We start from the raw sequence: 23,074 nt of genomic DNA on the forward strand, positions 1-23,074 counted from the left end.
AATTTAAATATGTGGCAGACAGTACCTACTCTAAAGTTCTAGTGTTCATACAGTGTAAGAAATGTCTACTAATTTTCAATAGTCAAAATAATCAAGTTCAAGAAATCCATAAATATTTTAATATTCAAAAATATATCTTACTGTTAAAACCTCTTATATAACAAATAAATGTTATTTGTTCTATTATTGTTGTATTTCAAGGTTGTCGGCCTAACTTCATGGCATGTAAAGCATGAGCCAAAACATACATTGTATTGTATATACTGTAACTATGACCGCTCATCTTCATTTCAAAAAGTGTCCCAGGACACTCTCTTCGAAAGCTGCAATCCAAACCTTGCCTTTTGGCTTTATAGAAACCATATCCATTTCAGGTAGATACATAAACCATCTTAAATTTGCTGTTAACAAAACAGTGAAAGATTTCAACAAGCTATTTCAAACCATCAACAAAACTGGTCAAATATATTGAACTGAAAAAGGCAATGCAAATTCTATGGAGAGCAAACATTGAACAAACAAGGTTATCAAATTTTCTACCACTGTGTCCCCTCCCAAGTATCCCAACCCAAGTCCATTTGAAGTGCAAAAGTAGTTGAATATTCCCCCTATTATAAAGTTCTTCACCAGGAAGCATGTGGTAATAGAAAGGGCTTTCATTTGAAGAAAAGCTAGTTGAGAACTATGGGGAAAATATGTTAATAGACAAAATAGAAGGGTGACATATAGTAGAGAAATGAAAATGTGTATTCTCTGTATATTAAGAGTTCTGAAATATCTCAGCATATGCTTTCATGTAATTTCTTTGCACTAGATTATCCTTGTTTTCCCTTCCAAATCTACAATTTTATGGTTTGCTATGTTCCCATTCCCTGAATTTGTTCCCATTAAATCCCTGACATCTGAACCCCTGCTTTGGCTTTATATATTTATATACTGTGTATATGTATATCATGTATATGTATGTCTCTGTGTGTGTCTGTGTGTATATGTGTGTGCATGTGTATGTGTGTATATATGTTTGTATGTATATGTATACGCACACACACACACATACATTCCGTATATATATATTGTCAATTGTGGTTAGTAAGTGGGGATGACCTATAGAAAGGGAAAGCACTACCTATGCCTAGATGTGTATATATATTACATACATTTTATTTGATATGAATTTGTAATATATTAAATACATATTATTTAATATGAATTTGTAATATATTAAATACATATTTTTAATATGCTTCATAGAGAAAGATACATGAATCTTAGTTATGGTCATGTGAAAAAATAAGTACAAACTCTTTGAATTCTATGGCTTTACATATCAGGACATAATAAAAATCATTTAGTCCTTGGCAGTTCTTAAAAGTAGACAAATACAAACTCACATATAAATACAACAGTACATGACATATTACATCATGTCATCCTTTTACAAAAAGAAAGCCAAAATGGAGAAGCCATGTGTGAAAAACTAAGTACACTGTCAATGCTGCTAATATTGGATGTTTTTTTACGGACAACAGATGGAAATGTAGCGATCTTTTTCCTTTCTATCTTAGAGTTAGATGATGCTGGAAGTGAGGGATGTGAATGCGAGTCCAGCTAGACATAACAATACTAAACTTAATGTGAGAATCAAGGTTATTGAGCCAGAGCTTATGAAGAATTGGCAAGCTGGAGAGGAAGCCCGCAGTTCAAGGTAATTGGGGACTGTGATTTATGACTGTTAATTGGAGGAGGGAATTGTGCTTTGATGCTATGTGCCCAGGGGAGGGGAATTCAGTTTTTGGCTTTGATTATGCAGTGCCCATAGTATGTTACTCGAATAAAAGGTCCTTTAAAGTGAACAATGCCTCAAAGTTCATTTGAAGAGTTTCATCTGTTGGAACCATGACATACACCTTATGATTCAATAGTTTGTAGAATAGTTTGTAGCAGCAATAACTTGAAGTAGTTGTTTCCTGTATGAGTTTATCAGTCTCTCACATCATTGTAGAGGAATTTTGGCCCTCTCTTCTTTACAACATTGCTTCAGTTCAATGATTGTGGGCATTTGTTTATTCCCACATCATTTTAATCGAGTTGAGGTCTAGAATTTTACTGGGCCACTGCAACACATTGATTCTTTTCTTTTTCAGACATTATGTTGTTGATTTGCTGGTATGCAATTGTCCTGTTGCATGACCCAATGTTGGCCAAGCTTTAGCTGTCAGACAGATGGCATCACAATTGACTCAAGAATACTTTGGTATACAAAGAATTTCATGGTTGATTAAATGACTGCAAAGGGACCAGATTCTGTGGCTAACAAATGCCTTCAGTAAGACAACCTACTATTTGATAAAATAGAAAAAAATTGATTAGATAGCTTTACCACCAGATGGATTCGTAACTGGCTGACCAGTAATACTCAATGTGTAGTCCTCAATGGAACTGCATCTACATGTATGCAGTAGGGTACGTATCACAAGGTTTTCTCTTAGGCCCAGTACTCTTCAATATCTTCATCAATGATTTGGATGAGTCGATAGATGGTGTACTCATCAAATTTGCAGACAACACCAAGCTGGCAGGAATTGCCAATATTCCAGAAAATAGGGTTAAGATTCAGAAGGATTTTGAGAGACTTGAACATGGGGTGCTATTTAACAAAAATGAAATTCAATAGTGAACAAGTAAAGTCCTACATTTAGGCAAGAGATGTTGTATAGGTGACACCTGGTAACTGTGAGAGGGATCTTGGAGTCCTAGTAGATAATCACTTAAATATGAGCTAGTTGTGTGCTGCAGCTGACAAAAAAGCCAACTGAGTCCTAGTCTGCATTAACAGAGGAATGGAATGAAGATCATGTAAAGTGTTAATATCACTTTATAATACCTTGGTAAGACCACACTTAGAATACAACATCCATCTTTGGTCACCATATTGTAAAAAAAAAGTTGAAACTCTAGAAAGAGTGCAGAAAGCGCAATAAAGATGATTAGGGGACTGGAGGATAAAACAAATAAAGAATGGTTGCTGGAATTAGGGATGTCTAGTTTAATGAAAAGAAGGATTAGGGGTGACATGATAGCAGGGTTCCAATATCTAAGGTATTGCCACAAAGAAGGAGTCAACCTATTCTCCAAAGCACCTGAAGACAGGACAAGAAGCAATGGATGGAAACTAATGAGGGAGAGGAGCAACCTAAAACTAAGGAGAAATTTCCTGACAATTAGAACGATTGCCTCCGGAAGTTGTGAATGCTCCAACACTGGAAGTTTTTAAGAAGAGATTGGACAACTATTTGTCTGAAATGGTATAGTTTCCTGCCTCAGCAGGAGGTTGGAGTAGAAAACCTCCAGGGTTCCTTCCAACTATATTATTCTGTTATACTTGATTAGCAGCACCTGGCTGCTACTTAGCTTCTTCATATGGAAGCAGTAAAGATGTACTTAGTTTGTCACACATGGCTTCTCCATTTTGGCTTTCTTTTAATAAAATAAATGATGACGTGGTATAATATGTCATGTGTTGCTGATCATCCAAGGTTGTATTTAGCTACTTTTAAGAACTGCTAAGGAACAGATGATTTTTACTATGTCCTGATATATAAAACCATAGAACTCAAAAATGGTGTACTTACTTTTTCACTTGACTGTATATCTCAAGATCTTTAGTCCACCACATCTGAAAGGATATACTCAATTCATCTTACCTGTGAAACTTTGTAAGTATCTAAAATATCCATGGAAAACATTCCAGGGTCAATATTCCCAATAACTGATATAGATTTATTCAGGATGCCACACCTGTAATTGGGAAAGAATCTCTTCTGAGTGGAGAAAATTTCGATTTTGGCTTGAGAGCCAGCATACTCATACTTATTATAGACACTGTAGCCAAAGGTACTATTAGGTAAGAGCTGGATGTCTTAATTGATCTTCTTCACAGCAAATATCATGGTCAAGATATGGTGATAATATTTAGTTAGGACTCTGCAATTGGAATTAAATTCGGTATGAAATGAAATTCTACATCTATAAAGGACAATGAAACTGAACTCAGTGAAAAGAAAATTTTGCAAACCAATAATCCCTCTTTCATCTTAAACGATTAATAGTTTAATCTCCACCAAAATAATAATATAGAAGTAATAGTTACTTTTTCATAATAATTTATTTATATTACTCAGTATAAATATTGTGAAATTATTTTAGAGGGGGATTATCACAGTTTTTTTCCCCTCTTAGCTATTTTTAAGCAATTCTGACTATGTGAAGCTGACCAGAATCATTACAAGCATTTAACATGGATATTAGCATTGTATAACTGGGAGGTAAAATTGAATTAATTACTTTTTCTTACAAATGAGGTTTCATTTTAATGTGAATGCAAAAGATGGCAAAAAAATCGAATTTAATGTGGCTTCAACAAGAAGTTTACATCTAATTTGTTGAAGCACAAGTGACAATGACTTTTATAGCACTACAAATGCTTCTTAAGTAATGCCTACATTTTAGCTCTTCTGTTATATTAATAAACAATTCAAATCTCTCTGAATATTAGAATCTGTTACAACTTAAACCAAACTTCCAAAAGTTTTTCTTCTGTTTACACAGTAGATCTATAAAAATTGCTGGTACTGATGTTATGTTTATGATCTTAGTGAAAGTACTAGTTGTAATGAAGAAATGTGGAGGAAAATAATGAAGATGACTAACAAAGTTACGCTGAGATTTTTTTTTACCAATAAGAGAATATTAAGAGCATATTGTTCTCCCACGTTCCTGGAAGAAAAGATAAAATATGTTTTCTCTGACTGAACTTCACTATTTTTTAAGTTCAACACAATTTCATATCTTCTGAAGAATCAGTTTTAGATGTTGATGTTGTAATTCTCATCCCAAGAGAAGGGACTAGATAGTCAACCAGGAAAGGAATTCCTGTCTTGTCAGTCTCTTCTAGCCATGAGATATTAGAATTTTTTTTCTAATTTGATTTAGATTTTTGCTTGATTTCTTTCAGAAAGTACAAGAAAAGAATGTTTAAAAATATAATCCAATTTAAACAGCTAGGAGAGATCATTTTTTAATCACAGTAAGTAATTATGATGAATAAAATAAGTGTCATAAAGAATTTTATCTAAATTAATATAGACTTTTGAAAGAAAATAATGACTTACAGGGTTTCACTAACAAGAGAATTATGGGGATCTTCCTTAAAGCTTTCTACATCTGTGGTTGTAAAAACAAAGTTAGTAGTGCCACCAATGATTAGGTCACCAGGTTGGAAACATTTGTGAACAATTGGGATAGGATCTTGAATGCTACATTTTATTGCTTCAGTCTTGTAAATTATATGTGGCAGTAACTGTACGAGAAACAATATCATCATAATAAATGTTAGTCCCAGTTTGAAAAAGGTTCTCTCATTTCCACATAATGTTTAAGAGATCCCAAAATTGGAGTAGTTGATCTAAAAATTGGACTAGCTTGAATCCTGTTCCTTGATTACTTGATTTCCCTTCTTAGAATAGAAATAGTTCTGAGAGATCATTCTGATCATTCTATCTGTCCCTATATTTTAACTTATTTAATGTCCATCAGCATTTAGTTTCTCTTTTTTTCCAATAATAATAATTTGTGAATCAGGAGTTTGAAGAATAGCAAAGTTATATTTCTTTTGATAATTATGAAAGAAAGAGAAAATTGCAACCTTCAAATGAAATAGTAAGTATGGAAAGAGTCACTGTCATCATACAATGAATAAAAAGTGTGTGAGTTGAAGGGAAGTTAAACATTGCAAAGATGGAGAAATTCATGTTGTACTCAAACACCAGGCCAAAATTTTTACACCCCCCCCCAAAAAAAACACCCAGATAATTCAAAGGCATGAATTTAGCACCTCTTCACACATCTTTGGAACAAAGCACTTTTTTTTTCCCCTTCAGATCTTAGAAAAAGTTATCTTGACTTAATGAGATGCTTGCTCATTATCAAGAATACAAATGCACAATATCATCACTGTTCATACAAACAAGATCAGAAAGCAAGATTTCTGATATCAACATTTCCATAGTTTTTGAGTCCTGGTTTTTCTTCTTTTAAATTGAAGAGATATTTGTTTAAACCTTGATTCCACAAGATTATGATCTAAACATTTCTGAATAGGACCTAGTGGTCATACTTAAGAACTCAATGCTTACTTTTAAGTTTTTTTGCAGAATGCTTCCTAAATGGCTCAGCGCATCTTATTGTTAATTTTTCACCATATAAAAACATTGAAACCAAGCAAACAGATAAAATTAACATTATTTTAAAGTTATCTGTTGACTCTTTTGAAGACTTCTGAGGTTCCAGTCTGTAAACTGGGAAAAACTGACTGAAAAGAAACATCCCAAACAACAAGATGAGCTAGTTCCACCCCAAAATGGACCAATCCTAATAATATTTCTGACCACTACCTGGAAAAATATAAAATATCATGGATAAGAAAATACCTATTCCTAAGTATGAACAAAATCTGCCTATTCCTCAAGATTTCCTGTTACCAACTTTCTCTGTAATCTCCCATTATGAACACAAGATAGGTAATACTGGCAATACATAACTCATAAATTAGGGAAAAATAGCATTACAGTTTAAAATATATAAACCAACTTCTGAAATTTTAGATAAATATTTTATTAGATTTTTTCCAGTTTAATAAAGAAGTTATTAAATATGAGTATTATTTCATATATTTCCATTTTTATAATTGAAAATAAATGATTTTTATATAGTTGCTTTCTTTTATAATATACTGCATATATCACAATAGTGATATCTGCACCATACTAGATAATATAGATAATAGACATTTATTTAAAAAAAAAACACTGTAAAATTCAGGCCATGTTGTTCTGTCATTTGCTGCTCTGGCAGGACAGGGTTAATTTCTTTCTGGTGAGCTAGTTTATAGTAAGTTTGACAACTCTGACCTTTTTTATTTTAATCCCATTTATATCCCGCCCTTCTCCGAAGACTCAGGGTGGCTTACAATTTAAAGCACAAATCAATGTGCTTAGCAACAGCCTTCATTCTATGTATATGCCTGCTTATTAGGGCTTTCGCCCCCCCCCCCCAGTGGCATTATTACAAAGTCAGCTTATTGCCCCCAACAATCTGGGTCCTCATTTTACCTACCTCGGAAGGATGGAAGGCTGAGTCAACCTTGAGCCTGGTGGGATGCGAACCTGCACTAATTGCAGGCAGCTGTTGTTACTTAAGGAGGCATTAGCCCACTGCTCCACCAAGGCTGAAGTAACTGTAGCATGTTCATAAGGACGTATTCAGGAATTATTACTTACTTCCCTTACCTCCTTACTTCCTGTTACAAGCACTGATTGGAAACAGAAGGGAAGTGAGGTCATTCCAGCCTCCATCTTCCATTTAGAGAAGCCACTCACAGTTTTTCAGCTTCAATTTCAACCCATCTGAGTGTATCACAGGTGAGCAGTATATCTTTACATACATGTTATAGTTAGGAGCACATGGCTTCCTTTATGGAGCTTGGCTGCTAGTTATTATATATTCATGTTCTAATCATATGCCATTGTTTATTTTCTTCTAGTTTTAATGGATCTTGCAGCATTGAACAAAGTTTAGATGGTGGAATACTGTCTCTTTTATTGAATGGCAAGAAAGGTTAACTGCCTGGATAGCTTTTCACAGAAATCCAAAATCCATAAAAGAAAAACGGGGGCTTTAAGCAAATAAGAAACATCATCTTCTGGTCTGGGATCAAAACCCAGTTTTCAAAACTTTCCATAACCCTAGGAGAAAGAACACCTATGTAAACTGAGGAGGGGTGCTTTTCCAGAGAAGGCCACAACAGAGAAGGCATGCCTCCTAGGTTCCATATGATAGCAGTATTTAATGGAGAAAACCTACAACACAGCCCTTCTGCTATAACATGCTGGATAGGCCTAGATATTCAGGCCCTATACCATTCAAACACTACTGGCTGTTGAAATAATTGATGGCCAGGCCCTTCCCATGCTAGACCAGCCCCAGGACACCAATGCTGAGCGGCAGTGGGAAGGATGCTAAGGTGGGGGTGGCCAGGCCAACGTTCCTCTGGCCGGAGCAGGCGACCATTGCTCTGGGGATCCAGGGAGGCCATCTTCCTGGTCTGGCCAGGCCCGCCAGGTGAGGGTGGAGGAGGTAGTGACAGGTGGAATTCCAGAGGCTCAGGGAGAGAGGATGCTAAAGTGAGCGGGCTTACTGCCATCACTGCCCATGCTGTCTGACCCTTCTCCAACAGAGCTGGAATGCTCCTGCATTTACCATAAATGTCGGTAGATGTTGGCCTGCCCTCTGGCAGGCCTGTGCAGCTGCGGGACAGAAATGGACCCATTTCAGCATCTTGCCACCTGTATTGCAGCTCTGTTGCAGTTCTCTGCCACCACAGAGCTGAAGAGCTTGCCACACCACCACCCAGTTGCCCTCACTTCCCCCAGGAATTGCATGTCTTTGTTTATTTGACTTCCAGCCTTGTCCCGTTTCTCCTTCATGCTTTTCCACCACTGCATGCAGGGAAACAAAAAAAGTTTATGGGTGGGGGGAGCTCAATCAATCAATTCTAACTTTGAAAGATTTTTTTTCTTGCAAGAAATTGGAATTGATTGATTTATGCTTTTCCCACCACAAACATCTTTTGTTTCCCTGCATGCGGTGGTCGAGGGGCATGAAGGAGAAATGAGACAGGGCTGGAAGTCAGGTAATCAAAGACATACAATTCCTGTGGGAAGCGAGTGCATTTGGAGGGTGGCGTGGGAAGCTCTTCCGCTCTATGGTAGCAGAGATTTGCGACAGAGTTGCAAAGCAGGTGGCAAGGTCCTGAAACGGGTCCGTCTTTGTCCCTCAGCTGCCCAGGCCTGCCAGAGAGAAGGCCAACATCTACTGGCACTTATGGTAAATGCGGTAGCATTCCAGCTCTGGGGGTAAAGGGGAAGCCGGCATGGGCACTGACAGCAGGATGCCTACTTGCTTCAACACCCTCCCTCCCTGAGCATCTGGCATTTCACCTGTCACTTTGGTGGCTCTTTGGGCAAAGCTGCAAAGAGGGCCAGGTGGCCAAGTGCACCAACAGTCTTTCAGAAATGAAAGAGAAAAGGATGGGCAAGTGAGGGGTAATCTGCCCCATTTGTTCCGCAGCCACTTTTGGCCAAGCTGCATCGTGCCCGCCAATGGTGCGGCCAGGAGGCTTGACAGATTCCCCCATCTGATCCACTCAAGGCCGTAGTCAGGCCTCCCAAGCCTACGGTTATCCTAACCCCAATTGCCCCCCCCCAACATAACTGGAGATGTGAAGCCCTGGGAAAAAACCTGGAAAAAGTTGGGTGTGAAAAAAACAGGGTTTTTCCCATTTGTTTCCAAACTCCCCCCTGATCAGCCAAGCCTCATGACAGTGGAATTGGGTGTGAAACAGAACAAGCTGGCGGCATGAAAGTGGTAAGGTATACTGTAGGCTAGATCCTCCCTCCCCCACCGGCTTTGCCTCATCACAGAGGCACTGGCAATTACCCCCCCTTACTTCATGTCTATGGTAGAAACCAGACAGAATCAGTGGCCGGGTATCTGCTCAGGCTCTTAAGTAGGGCATATCTTTGAAAATTAAGCTTGGGATTACTTTCGGGGGAGGGCTTACTTTCGGGGAAACATGGTAGGTAGACTTTGCTGATATGTTTACTTAAGATTAAATAAACTAACTTCCTTTGTAGTGGACATATGAATTAACTAAGTTTTGTGGTTTGAAAAATTCCAGTAGACAAGTGGACACACCTACCCACTTTCACAGCTAAAACTTTATTGACTAGAATCTGAGGAACCATTTAATAAGACACTTTTCTTTCAGTAACTTCAATCCAGTCATTTTTCCTCAAAACCAAAGTTGCTTCATTAAATAAACATCTGCCCTCTTCATTTCTCAGAGTTTCAATTTTGATTAAAGAAGGCTAACTGACCAGATTTTGCTCATAGACCAAAAACACTTTGAGCTACCTTTCTAAAGTCAGTGATTTAAAATTTAGGAACTTAAAAGAAAAGATATTAAAAGACAGAAATAAGAGAAATAGGAATTTTTCTTTGTGTATTATTAATATTTTCTCTTTATTAATTGTTCCTTCTTGTTTAGCTCTGGCCTAACAATAATTATGTAACATTTGGGGAAATATACACAGACAAGCAATCCAGCGCTAGAAGCTAAAATGGTGAAAACCTCCACAGCCACCGTGTATTTGCCTTTGGTGCTCAAGTAGGATGGAACAAAAGAGAGCCACACACAGCAGAAGATCAGCATGCTGAAGGTGAGACATTTAGCTTCATTGAAATTGCTGGGGAGCTTCCTGGAGAAAAATGCTACTGTGAAACTGGCAGTTGCCAGAAAGCCCATGTAACTTAGGACACCGTAGAACATGGCAGCTGAGCCTTCGTTGCATTGCAGTATGATTTCCTCAATTTCTGAATGGGTGTCAATTTCAGGGAAAGGGGGAAACGTGAACAGCCACACCATACAGATGCCTGCTTGAATCAGGGAACAAGAAAGAACAATGGACGTGGCCAGTCCTCTTCCCACCCATTTCCTCATCCTGGATCCTGGCTTAGTGGCCATGAAAGCCAGAACCACAGTGATGGTTTTTGCCAAAACAGAAGACACAGCCACTGAGAAGATGATACCAAAGCTAATTTGCCTGAAGAGACATATTATATTACCTGGTACAACAAGAAACTGCAATGAACAAAGGAAGCATAGGATGAGGGAGATGAGTAGAAGGTACGTGAGGTTTCGGTTATTGGCCTTGACAATGGGAGTATTGTGATACTTCAAAAATGTTGCAAGTACCACAGTTGTGCAGAGAGTAAAGAAAAGTGCAAGAGTAACTAAACATATTCCCATTGGCTCTTCATATGACAAGAAAGATATTCTCTTTGAAATACATGAATCTTGGTCCTTATTTGGGTATTGATCTTCGGGGCATTTTAAACAGTCATTCATATCTACAATTTAAATGTATACATTTATTAGTCATACTATTATTAGAATCATTACATAGGTTATTTATGAAAGCAGGACTGGCCCTGACATTATCTATCTTGCATTTTACTCTTGTATGTGAAACATAAAATAAGGGAATACTTAAGAATATGGGAAAATGTTATTTCCTCATGAGTTTATTGCTTATTTAATACTTATGCTTCAAATTGCAAGGTTTCTATTTGTTTGGTTTTATTGCTATATCAACCATGCCTGCACGGAGGTAGAGGTGTAATAAAAACAGCCTAGTTTTAAATGTTGGAAAAAACTAAAGAAATCATTGTTAATTTCAGAAAAGGCAGGCAGAACTAAACTACTCTGTGTATTAATGATTCACATGTAGAGATGTTTAGCAGCATCAAATTTCTGGGTGTGCAGCCAATGAGTAGGCTGGATTAGTCACTCAACATCAAGACACTCAACATCAAAGCACAGCAGCAGCTGCATTTTCTATGTCACATGAGAGAAGTAACATCTTCTTTCCCCTGTCCTTACCACTTTCTATAAAGGGAGTGTTGAGAACACCCTGTCATATTGCATTACAGTCTGGTTTGGAAGCATTACTGCATCAGACCTGAAGGTGATGCAGAAAGTGGTGAGGATGGCAGAAAAGATTATTGACAGTTCACTCCCTTCTATCCAGGAGATAGCATATAAGCATTGCTTTAGCAGGATCTGCTGTATTGTTGGGGATACTACCTTCACAGCCTGCCTGTTTTCCTTGTTACCTTCTGGGAGGAGGCTTCATAGTATCCAAAGCAGAACATCCAGATTCAGTCACAGTTTTGTTCCATACAATATCAACCTTGTGAACCCTCAAGTTTCCTCTTTCTATTATGTATTCAAGATGGACCGTGATTAATATGTATATGTATTTATACGTAAGGGTACAGGCAGGGCTTTTTTTCTCATAGAACGCTCAGAACGGAGTTCCGGCACCTTTTTTGGATGGAACCTTGTAGGATAGGCAAGGCGGGTTGTATGACATGTGTGAGTTCCGGCACCTTTTTCTTATACAAAAAAAGCACTGGGTACAGGTATATGTACATGCATATGTATGTGTATAGCATGTTTATATGTATGGTATGTATGTGTACTGTTTTGAGAGCAGGCCACAGAATTTCATTTTTAATATGTGATAGTGTGCCCACAGTAAAAAATGACAATAAAGATTATCTACCTTCAACATTGTCTTCCTTTGAAATAATTTATGTTTAATATTCTTCTATCTGTATACTTCTGTATGATACAACAAAATTAATCCTCACATTCATGAATGCAATTTTACTGAAGGAAAAAGAAGAAACTAATCCCTTATTCTCTTTACATGAAAAATTTCTGAAGCTATCTTAATAGCAATAGCACTTAGAGGAAGAATAAAATTAGTTGAATAATTCCCTTGTAATAAAGTTCTTGACCTGGAACCATGTGGTAGTAGAAAGGGCTTTCATTAGGTGAAGAGCCTATTGAAAACTATGGAAATAAAAGTAAGGAAAGAACATAGAAAATATGGAGAAAATATGATCGAGAAAAGAAAATGTGTATCCACTCTAAAGTAAAGTTCTAAAATAGGTCAGCATATGCTTGCATGTAGTTTCTCTGTATAATAACAATGGCAATAGCACTTAGACTAATATGCCACTTCATAGTGCTTTACAGCCCTCTTTAAGCGGTTTAGAGTCAGCATATTACCCCCAACAATCTGAGTCCTCATTTTACCAGCCTTGGAAGGATGAAAAGGCTGAGTCAACCTTGATCCGGTGAGACTTGCCAAACTGCTGTCAGCTGGCAGTCAGCAGAAGTAGCCTTCGGTACTGTATTCTAACCATTGCACCACTAGGGCTCATAATGAAGTAGAAAAGATTTTGCAAAGGTTAAAGTGATATTATTATTTTTTTAAAAAAAAGGGAAATCATAATCCCAGAAACAAAAAGCTTTCTCATCTAGCAACTGCCCTGGACAGTGACTGCTCAAAGTTAAAAAGGTAACTGTGTAATCTTTGCAGCATATATCTTTCAGACATGTTTGCCATTACAGTTAGTTGATGCTATGCCTGACCCATTCCACCCCTCCTACTCAGACCAGAATCACTGTTTGAAGAAGCTGCCCATTCCTGTGGCCCTGCAACTGCTAACCAACTCTGGACCTTAAGTAGTTGATTAGAAATATCCACATGGTTTACACTGCTGCCTTACACTGAGAGACCCGAATCAGTTCAACACTAAAGACTTTTGTTTTACCCCTAGGTGGCCTCTGGCTTATAGCAACCACTATACTAGGCAAGTCACCAGTTCAACTGTCTTCGTTTCCGTATTGTTGCCTGCTTTTGCTCTTATATTCCCTTTCTCTCCATTGAATGTAAATACAAATATCAAGTCTCTTGCTAATTACCATAACATTGCAAACAATGGAGAGATGGGGAAAAGGGCTACAGATAATCATTATTTGGTGACTGCCTTATTTAGCAATCATTCCCAGTTATAATAGTAATAAAAAAGGAACATTGTCACTGATTCTTTCATTGATAACCTATATTTGCAGGTCTATAGAAAAAAAGTTCTTACAATGAAATAACATTGTAAGAACAGTTGCTTTACTTAATGACTGACTGGCAAGTCCCAATTGTGGCCACTAAATGAGAAGAAGCTGTATTTTTTAAATCATGTCTCTTAATTCCTTTGAATTTTGTAAAACACATAAATATATTCTTAAAGGGAAGTTCTATATAAAAGTTTTCGATGAATCCAAAAATAAATCAACGTACCCTGGAAATGATATATTGTGGGTCACTTAGGCCCCAACTCATATGAAGACTTTCCAGTTTCCACCAGTAAAAACCTTTAAACACTTAACTCTGCCTGAGGTCTTTCTTTGAAAGGGTTGGGGAATCCTTTATGGAAGAGGAGAAATATCTTAATTGATAAAAATATAATACTTATATGTTCATGGGTTTGCTTGGTCTGACCTGCAGAACAATAAGGAAATTTGGTTAGAATGTCTCTTACCCTTCTGGCTAGACATTTTCTCTTTGGGACATGGGAGGCAATCATAGCAGCAAAAAGGCTTCTCCTCCTGCTTTTTCTTAAAATAACCAGGTAGGCAGCTCTCTGTACACACAGAAACAGGTATGGTCTGGCCAATAAATGAAGAAAGAAAAATATTAATCATATATTTGGGGGGGGGAGTTAAAAATCATGGTTGACTGTTGTTCTACAAATAAAGAGTTCCAGTTGCAAGAATTTGAGGGTTTTTTTATCAGTCACATTACCAAAACTATTCCTGATTGAATTCATTTTTTCAGTTCTACCAATTATACAGACACACAGAGACCATTTCCTAGTGCTGAAATTATTTCAATGGGACTCAAAATGCACTTCAGTTTTGCTCAGGACATTGAAAACTATCCATTCTTACTGTTGGATAATGAAAATAATTAAATATTATTAAATAATTATAATGCAAATAATTAAATATAATTAAATAAAGGAAAATATATTTTCAAAGTTATTTAAATAAAAAGGAATTTATTGTAAAATACTATGAAACATTTGAAAGAGATCTATAAGTAGGTGATGGTTCTAGAGCTAGTAGATATCATATTGAAAAGAGATGACAAATGTTGAATAAAACTGCAGATGTGGGGATTAACAATATCCAAATGACAATAATCACATTTATACACAATGGTAAAAACTATTAAAACTATCACTACAACTTTATAAACTTCCTGACAGTTGGAACAATTAACCAGTGCAACAACCTGCCTCCAGAAGCTGTGAATGCTCCAACACTGGAAGTTATTAAGAAGAGACTGGACAGCCATTTGTCCGAAATGGTATACGGTTTCCCGCCTGAGCAGGTGGTTGGACTAGATGATCTCCAAGGTCCCTTCCAACATTATTATTATTATTATTATTATTATTATTATTATTATTATTATTATTATTATTATTATTATTATTATTATTATAAATATTTATTTATTGGAGAAATAAAATTTAAAAATTAACTTTTCCTATATATATTTGTATGTATAATGAATCCTAGATGTGTACACCTACAAGTAAAATGTAATGTTTACAAACTATACTCTTAAATACAAACAACTGCCTAGATTAATCCCTGAAGTTTTCTTTGAAATATTTTTGGAAATGTTTTAACTAGGTCTTTCCAGGACTGAGAGACAGTGACTGGCCCAATGTTACCAAGTTGGCTTCCCTCCTAAGGTAGGACTCTAGCCTTGTGGCTTAAAAAGTACATCACATTTGCCCTCATTATTACAATAATATAGGCTTAAAAACTATATAACTTCCTTGGACTTTTAAGCTGAAAAATAACATACTAATCTATTTTATAATCTATACTAATTTATGTAATCATTTAAACATCCCTTATGTTCAGAAAGCTTCAATCTTTTGCTTTTTCAGAATTCTTTCCAATATTTGAAATTGTTTCTAATGTTAAAGGATATAGAATAGGATATAGAATATCCTTTAGGATATTAAACCAATCATTTCAAATAAAATAACCTAAATGCAGAACTTACTTGGTTGAAAGTGTTGGGCCAGCTGATGGCTTCCTCATGGATAGTGAACATTTTGTCTTCAGCAGCCCAGGGATCCAGCTTCCCAACTTTCACTCGATGGAAAGACTGGTTGGAGAAGGTGACCCAGTTCTCAATCTCCAGTCCTGTAATCAGTTTTCCATTATGATCAAAGGAAATTTCATCCCCAACATTGTTATTAAATGTGACTCTTTTCAAAAAGAAGTGAAGCTGGATATGAAATAAATATGTGAAAAGAAGGCAAGATTAATGTGTAGAATTATAAAGTAATAAATGTGAGATAAAATGTAATAGGTTAATAAATAGCATATTATTTTCAATGAATACGAAGGGGTGAAACCTTCCTATAAAAACATCTTACCTGTTTTGCCTTTTGTACCTGCAACAACATTTAAAAGATTATGGGAAGACTCTTTCATTCAACAAAGCATATTGATCAGGAAAGATCTTTGTCAAAAAAAAGAAAAAGAAAAAAGAAAAAGGCTAAAGTGAGAATTAAGAAATTAGATGATGGGATTTACCAAAAGGAATATTTAAAAATTAAACATCTATTTGAATATGGTTAAAGAAATAGAATGATTTCTCATACACCTTTACAAAACATAGCAATTGTACAACCATAACTTTGTAAGGCTTTGAAAGAGCATGTACGTAACTAACATTTCACATTTATTTATTATTTATTTATTTGTTTGTTTTTATAAACCGCCCTTCTCCCGAGGGACTCGGGGCGGTGTACAGAATAAGGTAGGTATACAGATTGAACAATAGTGAAAAAACAATAGTAAAAACAAACTGGGACCCCAATTAGAGCTATCAGGCCAGGCCGGACTGCTGGAACAGGTGAGTTTTTAAGTCGCGCTGGAAGGTGCGGAGGTCGGGGGCCATCCGGATTTCGGTTGGCAAGCTGTTCCAGAGGGCTGGCGCACCCACTGAGAATGCCCTCCCCCTGGGGGCCACCAGCCGACATTCCTTGAGCGGTGGCACCCTGAGGAGGCCCTCTCTGTGGGAGCGCACAGGACGGTGGGGTGCTGACATTGGCAGAAGGTGCTCCCGTAGGTAGTCCGGACCCATGCCATGTAGGGCTTTGTATGTCATTGTTAGCACCTTGAACTTCACACGGAAGGCAACTGGAAGCCAGTGCAGCTCACGGAGCAGAGGTGTAATATGGGAGTATCAGGAAACCCCCAAAAGGATTTGTGCAGCTGCACTTTGCACCAGCTGAAGCTTCCGAGTGGTTGTCAAGGGCAGCCCCATGTAGAGAGCGTTACAGTAGTCTAGGCGAGAGGTCACAAGGGCATGGGTGACTGTACGTAAGGCATCCAGGTCCAGATAAGGCCGTAATTGGCAAACTAGTCGAACCCGGGAGAAGGCCCCCTTGGTCACAGCTCCTATGTGATCTTCCAGGGAGAGCTGCGAGTCTAGGAGGACACCCAGGTTGCGGGCCCTATCAACAGGGGGTAGTAACTTGTCCCCGATGTTAAGGGATGGGATGTTCTGAGTATCCTGGCTTGCCGGTACGTACAGCCATTCAGTCTTGTCCGGGTTCAGTTGAAGCCTGTTCCTCCCCATCCATTCCCGGACCGCTTTCAGGCAGCGGGACATCACGTCGAGGGCATCACTGATGTTGTTTGGAGTTGAGATGAAAAGCTGGGTGTCATCAGCATACTGATGGTACCCTACTCCAAAGCTGCGAATGATCTCGCCCAGCGGTTTCATGTAGATGTTGAACAGGAGAGGCGAGAGGACCGACCCCTGAGGGACTCCGCAAGCGAGAGGCCTCAGGGTCGACCTCTGTCCCCCTGCCAGCACCGACTGCGAGCGACCCTGGAGAAAGGAGGAGAACCAACGCAGAACCATGCCTCCCACTCCCAGTCCCCTGAGGCGTCGCAGCAAGATACCATGGTCGATGGTATCGAAAGTCGCCGAGAGGTCTAATAAGACTAGGACAGAGGAATGGCCCCTGTCCCGGGCTCTCCAGAGATCATTTATCAAAGCGACCAATGCCATCTCCGTGCTGTAGCCCGGCCTGAAGCCCGATTGGTACGGGTCTAGATAAACCGCTTCATCCAGGATCTGAGGAAGTTGGTGCGCCACCACGCTCTCAACAACCTTCGCAAGGAAGCGAAGATTGGAGACTGGACGAAAGTTATTCAATGAGGATGGGTCCAAGGTGGGCTTCTTGAGGAGAGGTCTCACCACCGCCTCCTTCAAGGCGGTGGGGAAGTGACCCTCACTCAGAGAAGCGGAGATGACCACCAGGAACCAGCCTCGTGTCCCCTCTCGAGCTGCATAGGCTGCATTTAATATTCAGTCTAAGCTGTTTAAACCTAAATGCTAAATTAATTCAATTTTTTCCTTTAAGTTAATAATTGACAAGATTTGAAAATAAATTAAAGAATAAATAAAAAAGCATATCCATCTTTTTACTTGAAACATGATACATATCTGGAGGACTGTTCCTTTTCTAAAGTGATAGACTTTCTCTCAATTATAAGTATCTGTGATTCTAATGCAAAATCACTCTTATGGTCTACTAAATTTCAATCATTAAAAATAATACTGTCCAAGAAAGCTATGGATATTTTAATATGCAAAAGTATCATTTATTAGGGAAAATGTGTTGTTCAACAAGCAAATATAATCAAGCTTCCATTCCGGAGTACCTTAGGGATCACCTGCTGCTGACATCAACTTCCCTCCACCCTGTGCGCTCCCACAGAGAGGGCCTCCTCAGGGTGCCACCGGTCAGAGAATGTCGTCTGGTGGCCCCCAGGGGGAGGTCCTTCTCTGTGGGTGCGCCGGATTTGTGGAACCGTTTACCGGTTGAGCTCCGGATGGCACCCGACCTTCGCTCCTTCCGACGCGATCTAAAGACCTACTTGTTCGAACAAGCCGGCCTGGGCTGATGGGTGATGGGTTTGGGTTTTATTGTTATTTAATGTATTTTAACTTACTGCTTTTAGCTTTTGGGCACTCTGTTTAATCTCTTTTTAATTTTTGTATTCTTGTCTTTTTGTATGTATTTCCCTGTTCACCGCCCTGAGTCCTTCGTGAGAACGGCGGTATACAAATAAAATTATTATTATTATTATTATTATTATTATTATTATTATTATTATTATTATTATTATTATTATTATTATTATTATTGCTGTAACCTTAACAAACTTGCCTCTTGTTATTAGAGACAAACTGATCAGGGAAGAGCAAATCGCTTTAATATCTAAAGTAACTTTCAAATTAATCAGCTACACAAAGGAATAGGCAAGGCTTGAACTAACTTGTCAACATTATCTTTCTGTAATACTAAAAAGTCTGCCATTGATGCATTTGGACTCAATAAATAAAGAAATAAACAAAAATGAAAGGGTCCATTTTCATTGCTTCTATGGCATGCTATGATGGGAAAAGGAAAGTAAAGACTTGTTACTGAAGATTTCTTCTCAAATGAGAGTGATATTTATATTCAGGTTATTAAATCATACAAGGATGTGTAGAATGATTAGGTCAGGAATTGAAGAGAGGCAAAATAAATTGAGAGCAATTTAAATGAGATTGAGAATACACAGAAGGATTCCGGAAGATACTACTGGAAGATGTGGCTGGAGGAAATGATTGCTCTGGACATTAGACCAAGAGATTGAAAAGTAGAGAAACTGCCAATTATCATATCTGTTCTCTCTCTTTCCCTCTCTCACTGTACGTCTCCCACCTTCTCCCTTAAAATAGTATGCTTGCTAATTGCCATAACTGATTTTCTCTTTCTGTCTCTTTCTCTTGTTTTTGTCTTCCTTTCTCTTACTGAATGGTATAAAAAAATGTTGAGATGAAGAAAGAATGCAGAGAAGAGCAACAAAAATAATTAGGGGGCTGGAGATTAAACATATGAAGAACTGTTGCAGGTATTGGGTAATTCTAATTAAATGAAAAGAAGGACTAGATATGACATGATGCTGGTGTTCTAATATCTATGGGAATGCCACAAAAAAAGAAACAGGGGGGCGAGGGGTGTCAATGTATTCTCCAAACCACCTGAAGGCAGGATGAGAAACAATGGTTGGAAACTAACCAACAAGAGAACCAATCTAGAACTAAGGAAACATTTCCTGACAGATAGAACAATTAATCACTGGAAGGAGTTGCCTCCAGAAATTGTGGATGCTCCAACACTGGAGGCTATTAAGAAGAGATTGAACAACTATTTTTCTCAAATGGTAAAGGGATTTCTGCTTGAGCATGGTCCTTTTATCATATAATGTGGAAGGGATACAAATATGCTTGGACTGATCTAAACCTCATAGATAAATAAAAATTGAATTCTGTATCCCAAAGCAGATCATTCCTGCTACTCTGTCATTTGTAGTGTCCAAGTTACTGGATCCTAGTTTTCTCACACAAAGGCAGTGCCTTTTGGCCTTGGAATTATTTTCATCTTGAAGAAACAAATAGAAACTTCTAGTTATTCCTGATCCTAAACAGGTGAAAACTTTCTCATTGTATTCACATTGGGCCCATTGACTGAAATACTTCTGAGTGTGGTTTTTAAAAGGGAGACTTAACTTGGGCAAGCAATTCTTGTCACCTTGACAGGAATAAAGCTTCTTACAGAAAATAGTCCCTGCACACGTGAGTGAGGGGGTAGGAAAAGCATCTCTTTACAAGCTACAACCTATCAGGAAGAGACCTAGAAAGTCAGTGAGCTGGGAATTTTAAAGCAGAAAGAAAATACTTTGACATTACAAATTCCAGAAATTGAAATAAAGAGATAAAGCAGAAACTTGTAAGACATTACAATTAGTCCTCAATTTAAGACCACAAATGGGAACAGAAATTTAAGCAATGCAATAATTAAGTAAATCACCTCTAGATTTAAGACCTTTTTTTGCCATGGTTGATTTGTGAATAAAGTGGTCCTTACATGAATCACATTTTATAATTTTGTTGTAATTGTTGGAATGCATAGATAGCCTTTATGAAAGGGAGAGAAAAATCTACCTAGGAAGCTAACAGACAAGAGAGAAAGAGAGAGGAAACCACAATTGTTCAACCGTCAAAGAACTAAACTTAGGAAGCACTTAACTGTTTCAAACAGTTAAAAATGAGAGGCATGGTGTTTGTATTTCAGACTTGCAAAATTCTGTTAATGTAGCCTTACAATAATGTAGATTTAGCTCATTTAGTTGTGATCATATGACAACTGGGATGCTACTGCTATGGTAAGTGCAATAACCGTTAGTAAGCCACTGTCTTCAGTGCCATCATAACTTCAAATAGATGTTAAACAAATATTTGTAAATCAAAAACTCCCTTTACTAACTTCCCATATACATCTTACTACTCTTTGGGATCAGAAGGCTGTGAGATGCTGAAGATTCAGTGCAATTCAAATTCCATTTCCAATATACTTGATCATTGATATAATTACCCTCCATGGCTGAAGATCCTGAAGACTGAGTTTTCTGCCACACAAATTTCCCCTGTGTTTTTGGCTCAACTTCATGGCATGTAAAGCATGTGCCACAGCATACACTGCATTATATATACTGTAACTATGACTGGTCATCCTCATTTCAAAAAAGGTTCCAGGAAGGCTCTCCAATTTTTCCTTCCCTGTACAGACACCCTCTATTTCTTCATTCACAGCCAGATTTGGAAACACACAGCCAAATGCTTGCTCCCACACATTTTTGACAAAATTGTCCTCTTTTGAGGAGAAATGGTTTCTTGTCTGAAGAAAATGCTGGAATCCTCCAACTTCATTTGTGTAGGCTGCAAAACTCAGAGCACCATGAAGGAATTGGATATCCCAGCTCTTCTGGTAAAAGAATGACGCAAGACCCATTTGGGAAGCCAAGATCCACACCTTACCTTTTGGTGTTATAGAAACTATTTCTATTTCAGGTAGGCGTAACAACCATCTAAAATTTAAAAGATGGTTATTATTGATTATGACAACATTGGCTTTGCTTTTAACAAGACGGTGAAAGGTGATTTCAAGTGATTTCAAAGTATCAAAAAATGTGTTGATATGATTTGCTCTCAATTGTTCTAAGAAGTCAATGCAGATACCATGAAGTGAAAATATTGAGAAGATTAGGTGCTGAAATGTTCTTCCACCAAGTCCATAAACAAGTACCCCAACCCAAGTCCATCTAAAGTGTAAGAGTAGCTGAACAATCCCACTGTAATAAAGTTCTTCATCAGGAAGCATGCGATAGTAGAATGGGCTTTCATTTGAAAAGGCATCAATAGGGAACTATGGAAAGCATTAGATAGGTAAATAGGAAAGAAATAAAGATAAGGAAATATGTGTCATTTCTAAATTAATATTTCAAAATATGTCATCATGAACATCATTATTATTATTATTATTAATTTTATTTATATACTGCCCTTCTCCCAAAGGATTCAGGGTGGTGAACAGGGCAAACATATAAAAATACAAAGATACAAAAGTTAAAAAAGAATTAAACACAATGCCCAAGCTAAAACAATAAATAGATATATTAAAAACGACAGTAAAATCCCAACCCATCCCCCATCAGGCCAGGCCGGCTTGTTCGAATAAGTGAGTCTTCACATCGCATCGGAAGGAGCGAAGGTCGGGCGCCATCCGGAGCTCAACCGGCAACTGATTCCATAAATCCTGGGCGCCCACAGAGAAGGACCTCCCCCTGGGGGCCATCAGACGACATTCTCTGACCAGTGGCACCCTTAGGAGGCCCTCTCTGTGGGAACGCACAGGGCGGAGGGAAGTTGATGCTGGCAGCAGGTGATCCCTCAGGTACTCCGGACCCATGCCATGTAGGGCCTTGAACACCATTACCAGTACCTTGGAAGACAACTGGGAGCCAATGCAGCTCACGGAGCAGAGGTGTAACATGGGAGTATCGGGAGACTCCCAACACAACTCTCGCGGCTGCATTCTGTACCAGTTGGAGCCTCCGAGTGGTCCTCAAGGGCAGCCCCATGTAGAGAGCGTTGCAGTAGTCTAAACGAGAGGTCACGAGTGCATGAGTGACCGTACACAGGGCATCCTGGTCTAGATAGGGCCGCAACTGGCGCACCAGGCGAACCTGGGCGAAGGCCCCCCCTAGTCATGTCATCACATAATTTCTGGGCACAAATTAGTTATCAGATTATGATTGGGTAGATTATCATTGTTTGAATTCAAGAATAGCTTTTTCTTTTATTGAAATATATTGTTCATTGAGATTTATTATCTGGGTATTTTCAAGTATGGATTCTTTCCTTGTTCATATCTCACAACAACCTTCTTATAATTTCAGTCATGATCCCAGCTTCAAATCCCTGCTTTATCCAAAGTTCTGGATGAAAAAATGAAAAGATCTTAGTGAAAATCCTCAGTCATGATTGTTCAGTGATTATGACCCACTTTCATAACTAAACCTTCTTCAGCTGATAGTTGTAGATTAATATAC

At 38.1% G+C, this 23,074-nt stretch overlaps 1 protein-coding gene across 1 annotated transcript in view; it reads right to left on the bottom strand.

Moving 5' to 3' along the window:
- Window positions 1-10,126: 10,126 nt before the first annotated feature.
- The window catches only part of LOC310649155 (vomeronasal type-2 receptor 26-like), a gene marked incomplete at both ends in the record, with an annotated part of 44,778 nt that continues 31,830 nt past the window's right edge, over window positions 10,127-23,074 (bottom strand). The window contains 4 exons of the mRNA XM_083377447.1: window positions 10,127-11,028; window positions 14,071-14,197; window positions 15,612-15,839; window positions 15,991-16,008. Coding sequence (XP_083233573.1) covers window positions 10,127-11,028; window positions 14,071-14,197; window positions 15,612-15,839; window positions 15,991-16,008 — 1,275 coding nt within the window. The remainder of the gene's footprint in view (window positions 11,029-14,070; window positions 14,198-15,611; window positions 15,840-15,990; window positions 16,009-23,074) is intronic.

The sequence above is a fragment of the Vipera ursinii genome (genome assembly GCF_947247035.1).
Source record: "Vipera ursinii genome assembly, chromosome: Z".
NCBI lineage: Eukaryota > Metazoa > Chordata > Lepidosauria > Squamata > Viperidae > Vipera > Vipera ursinii.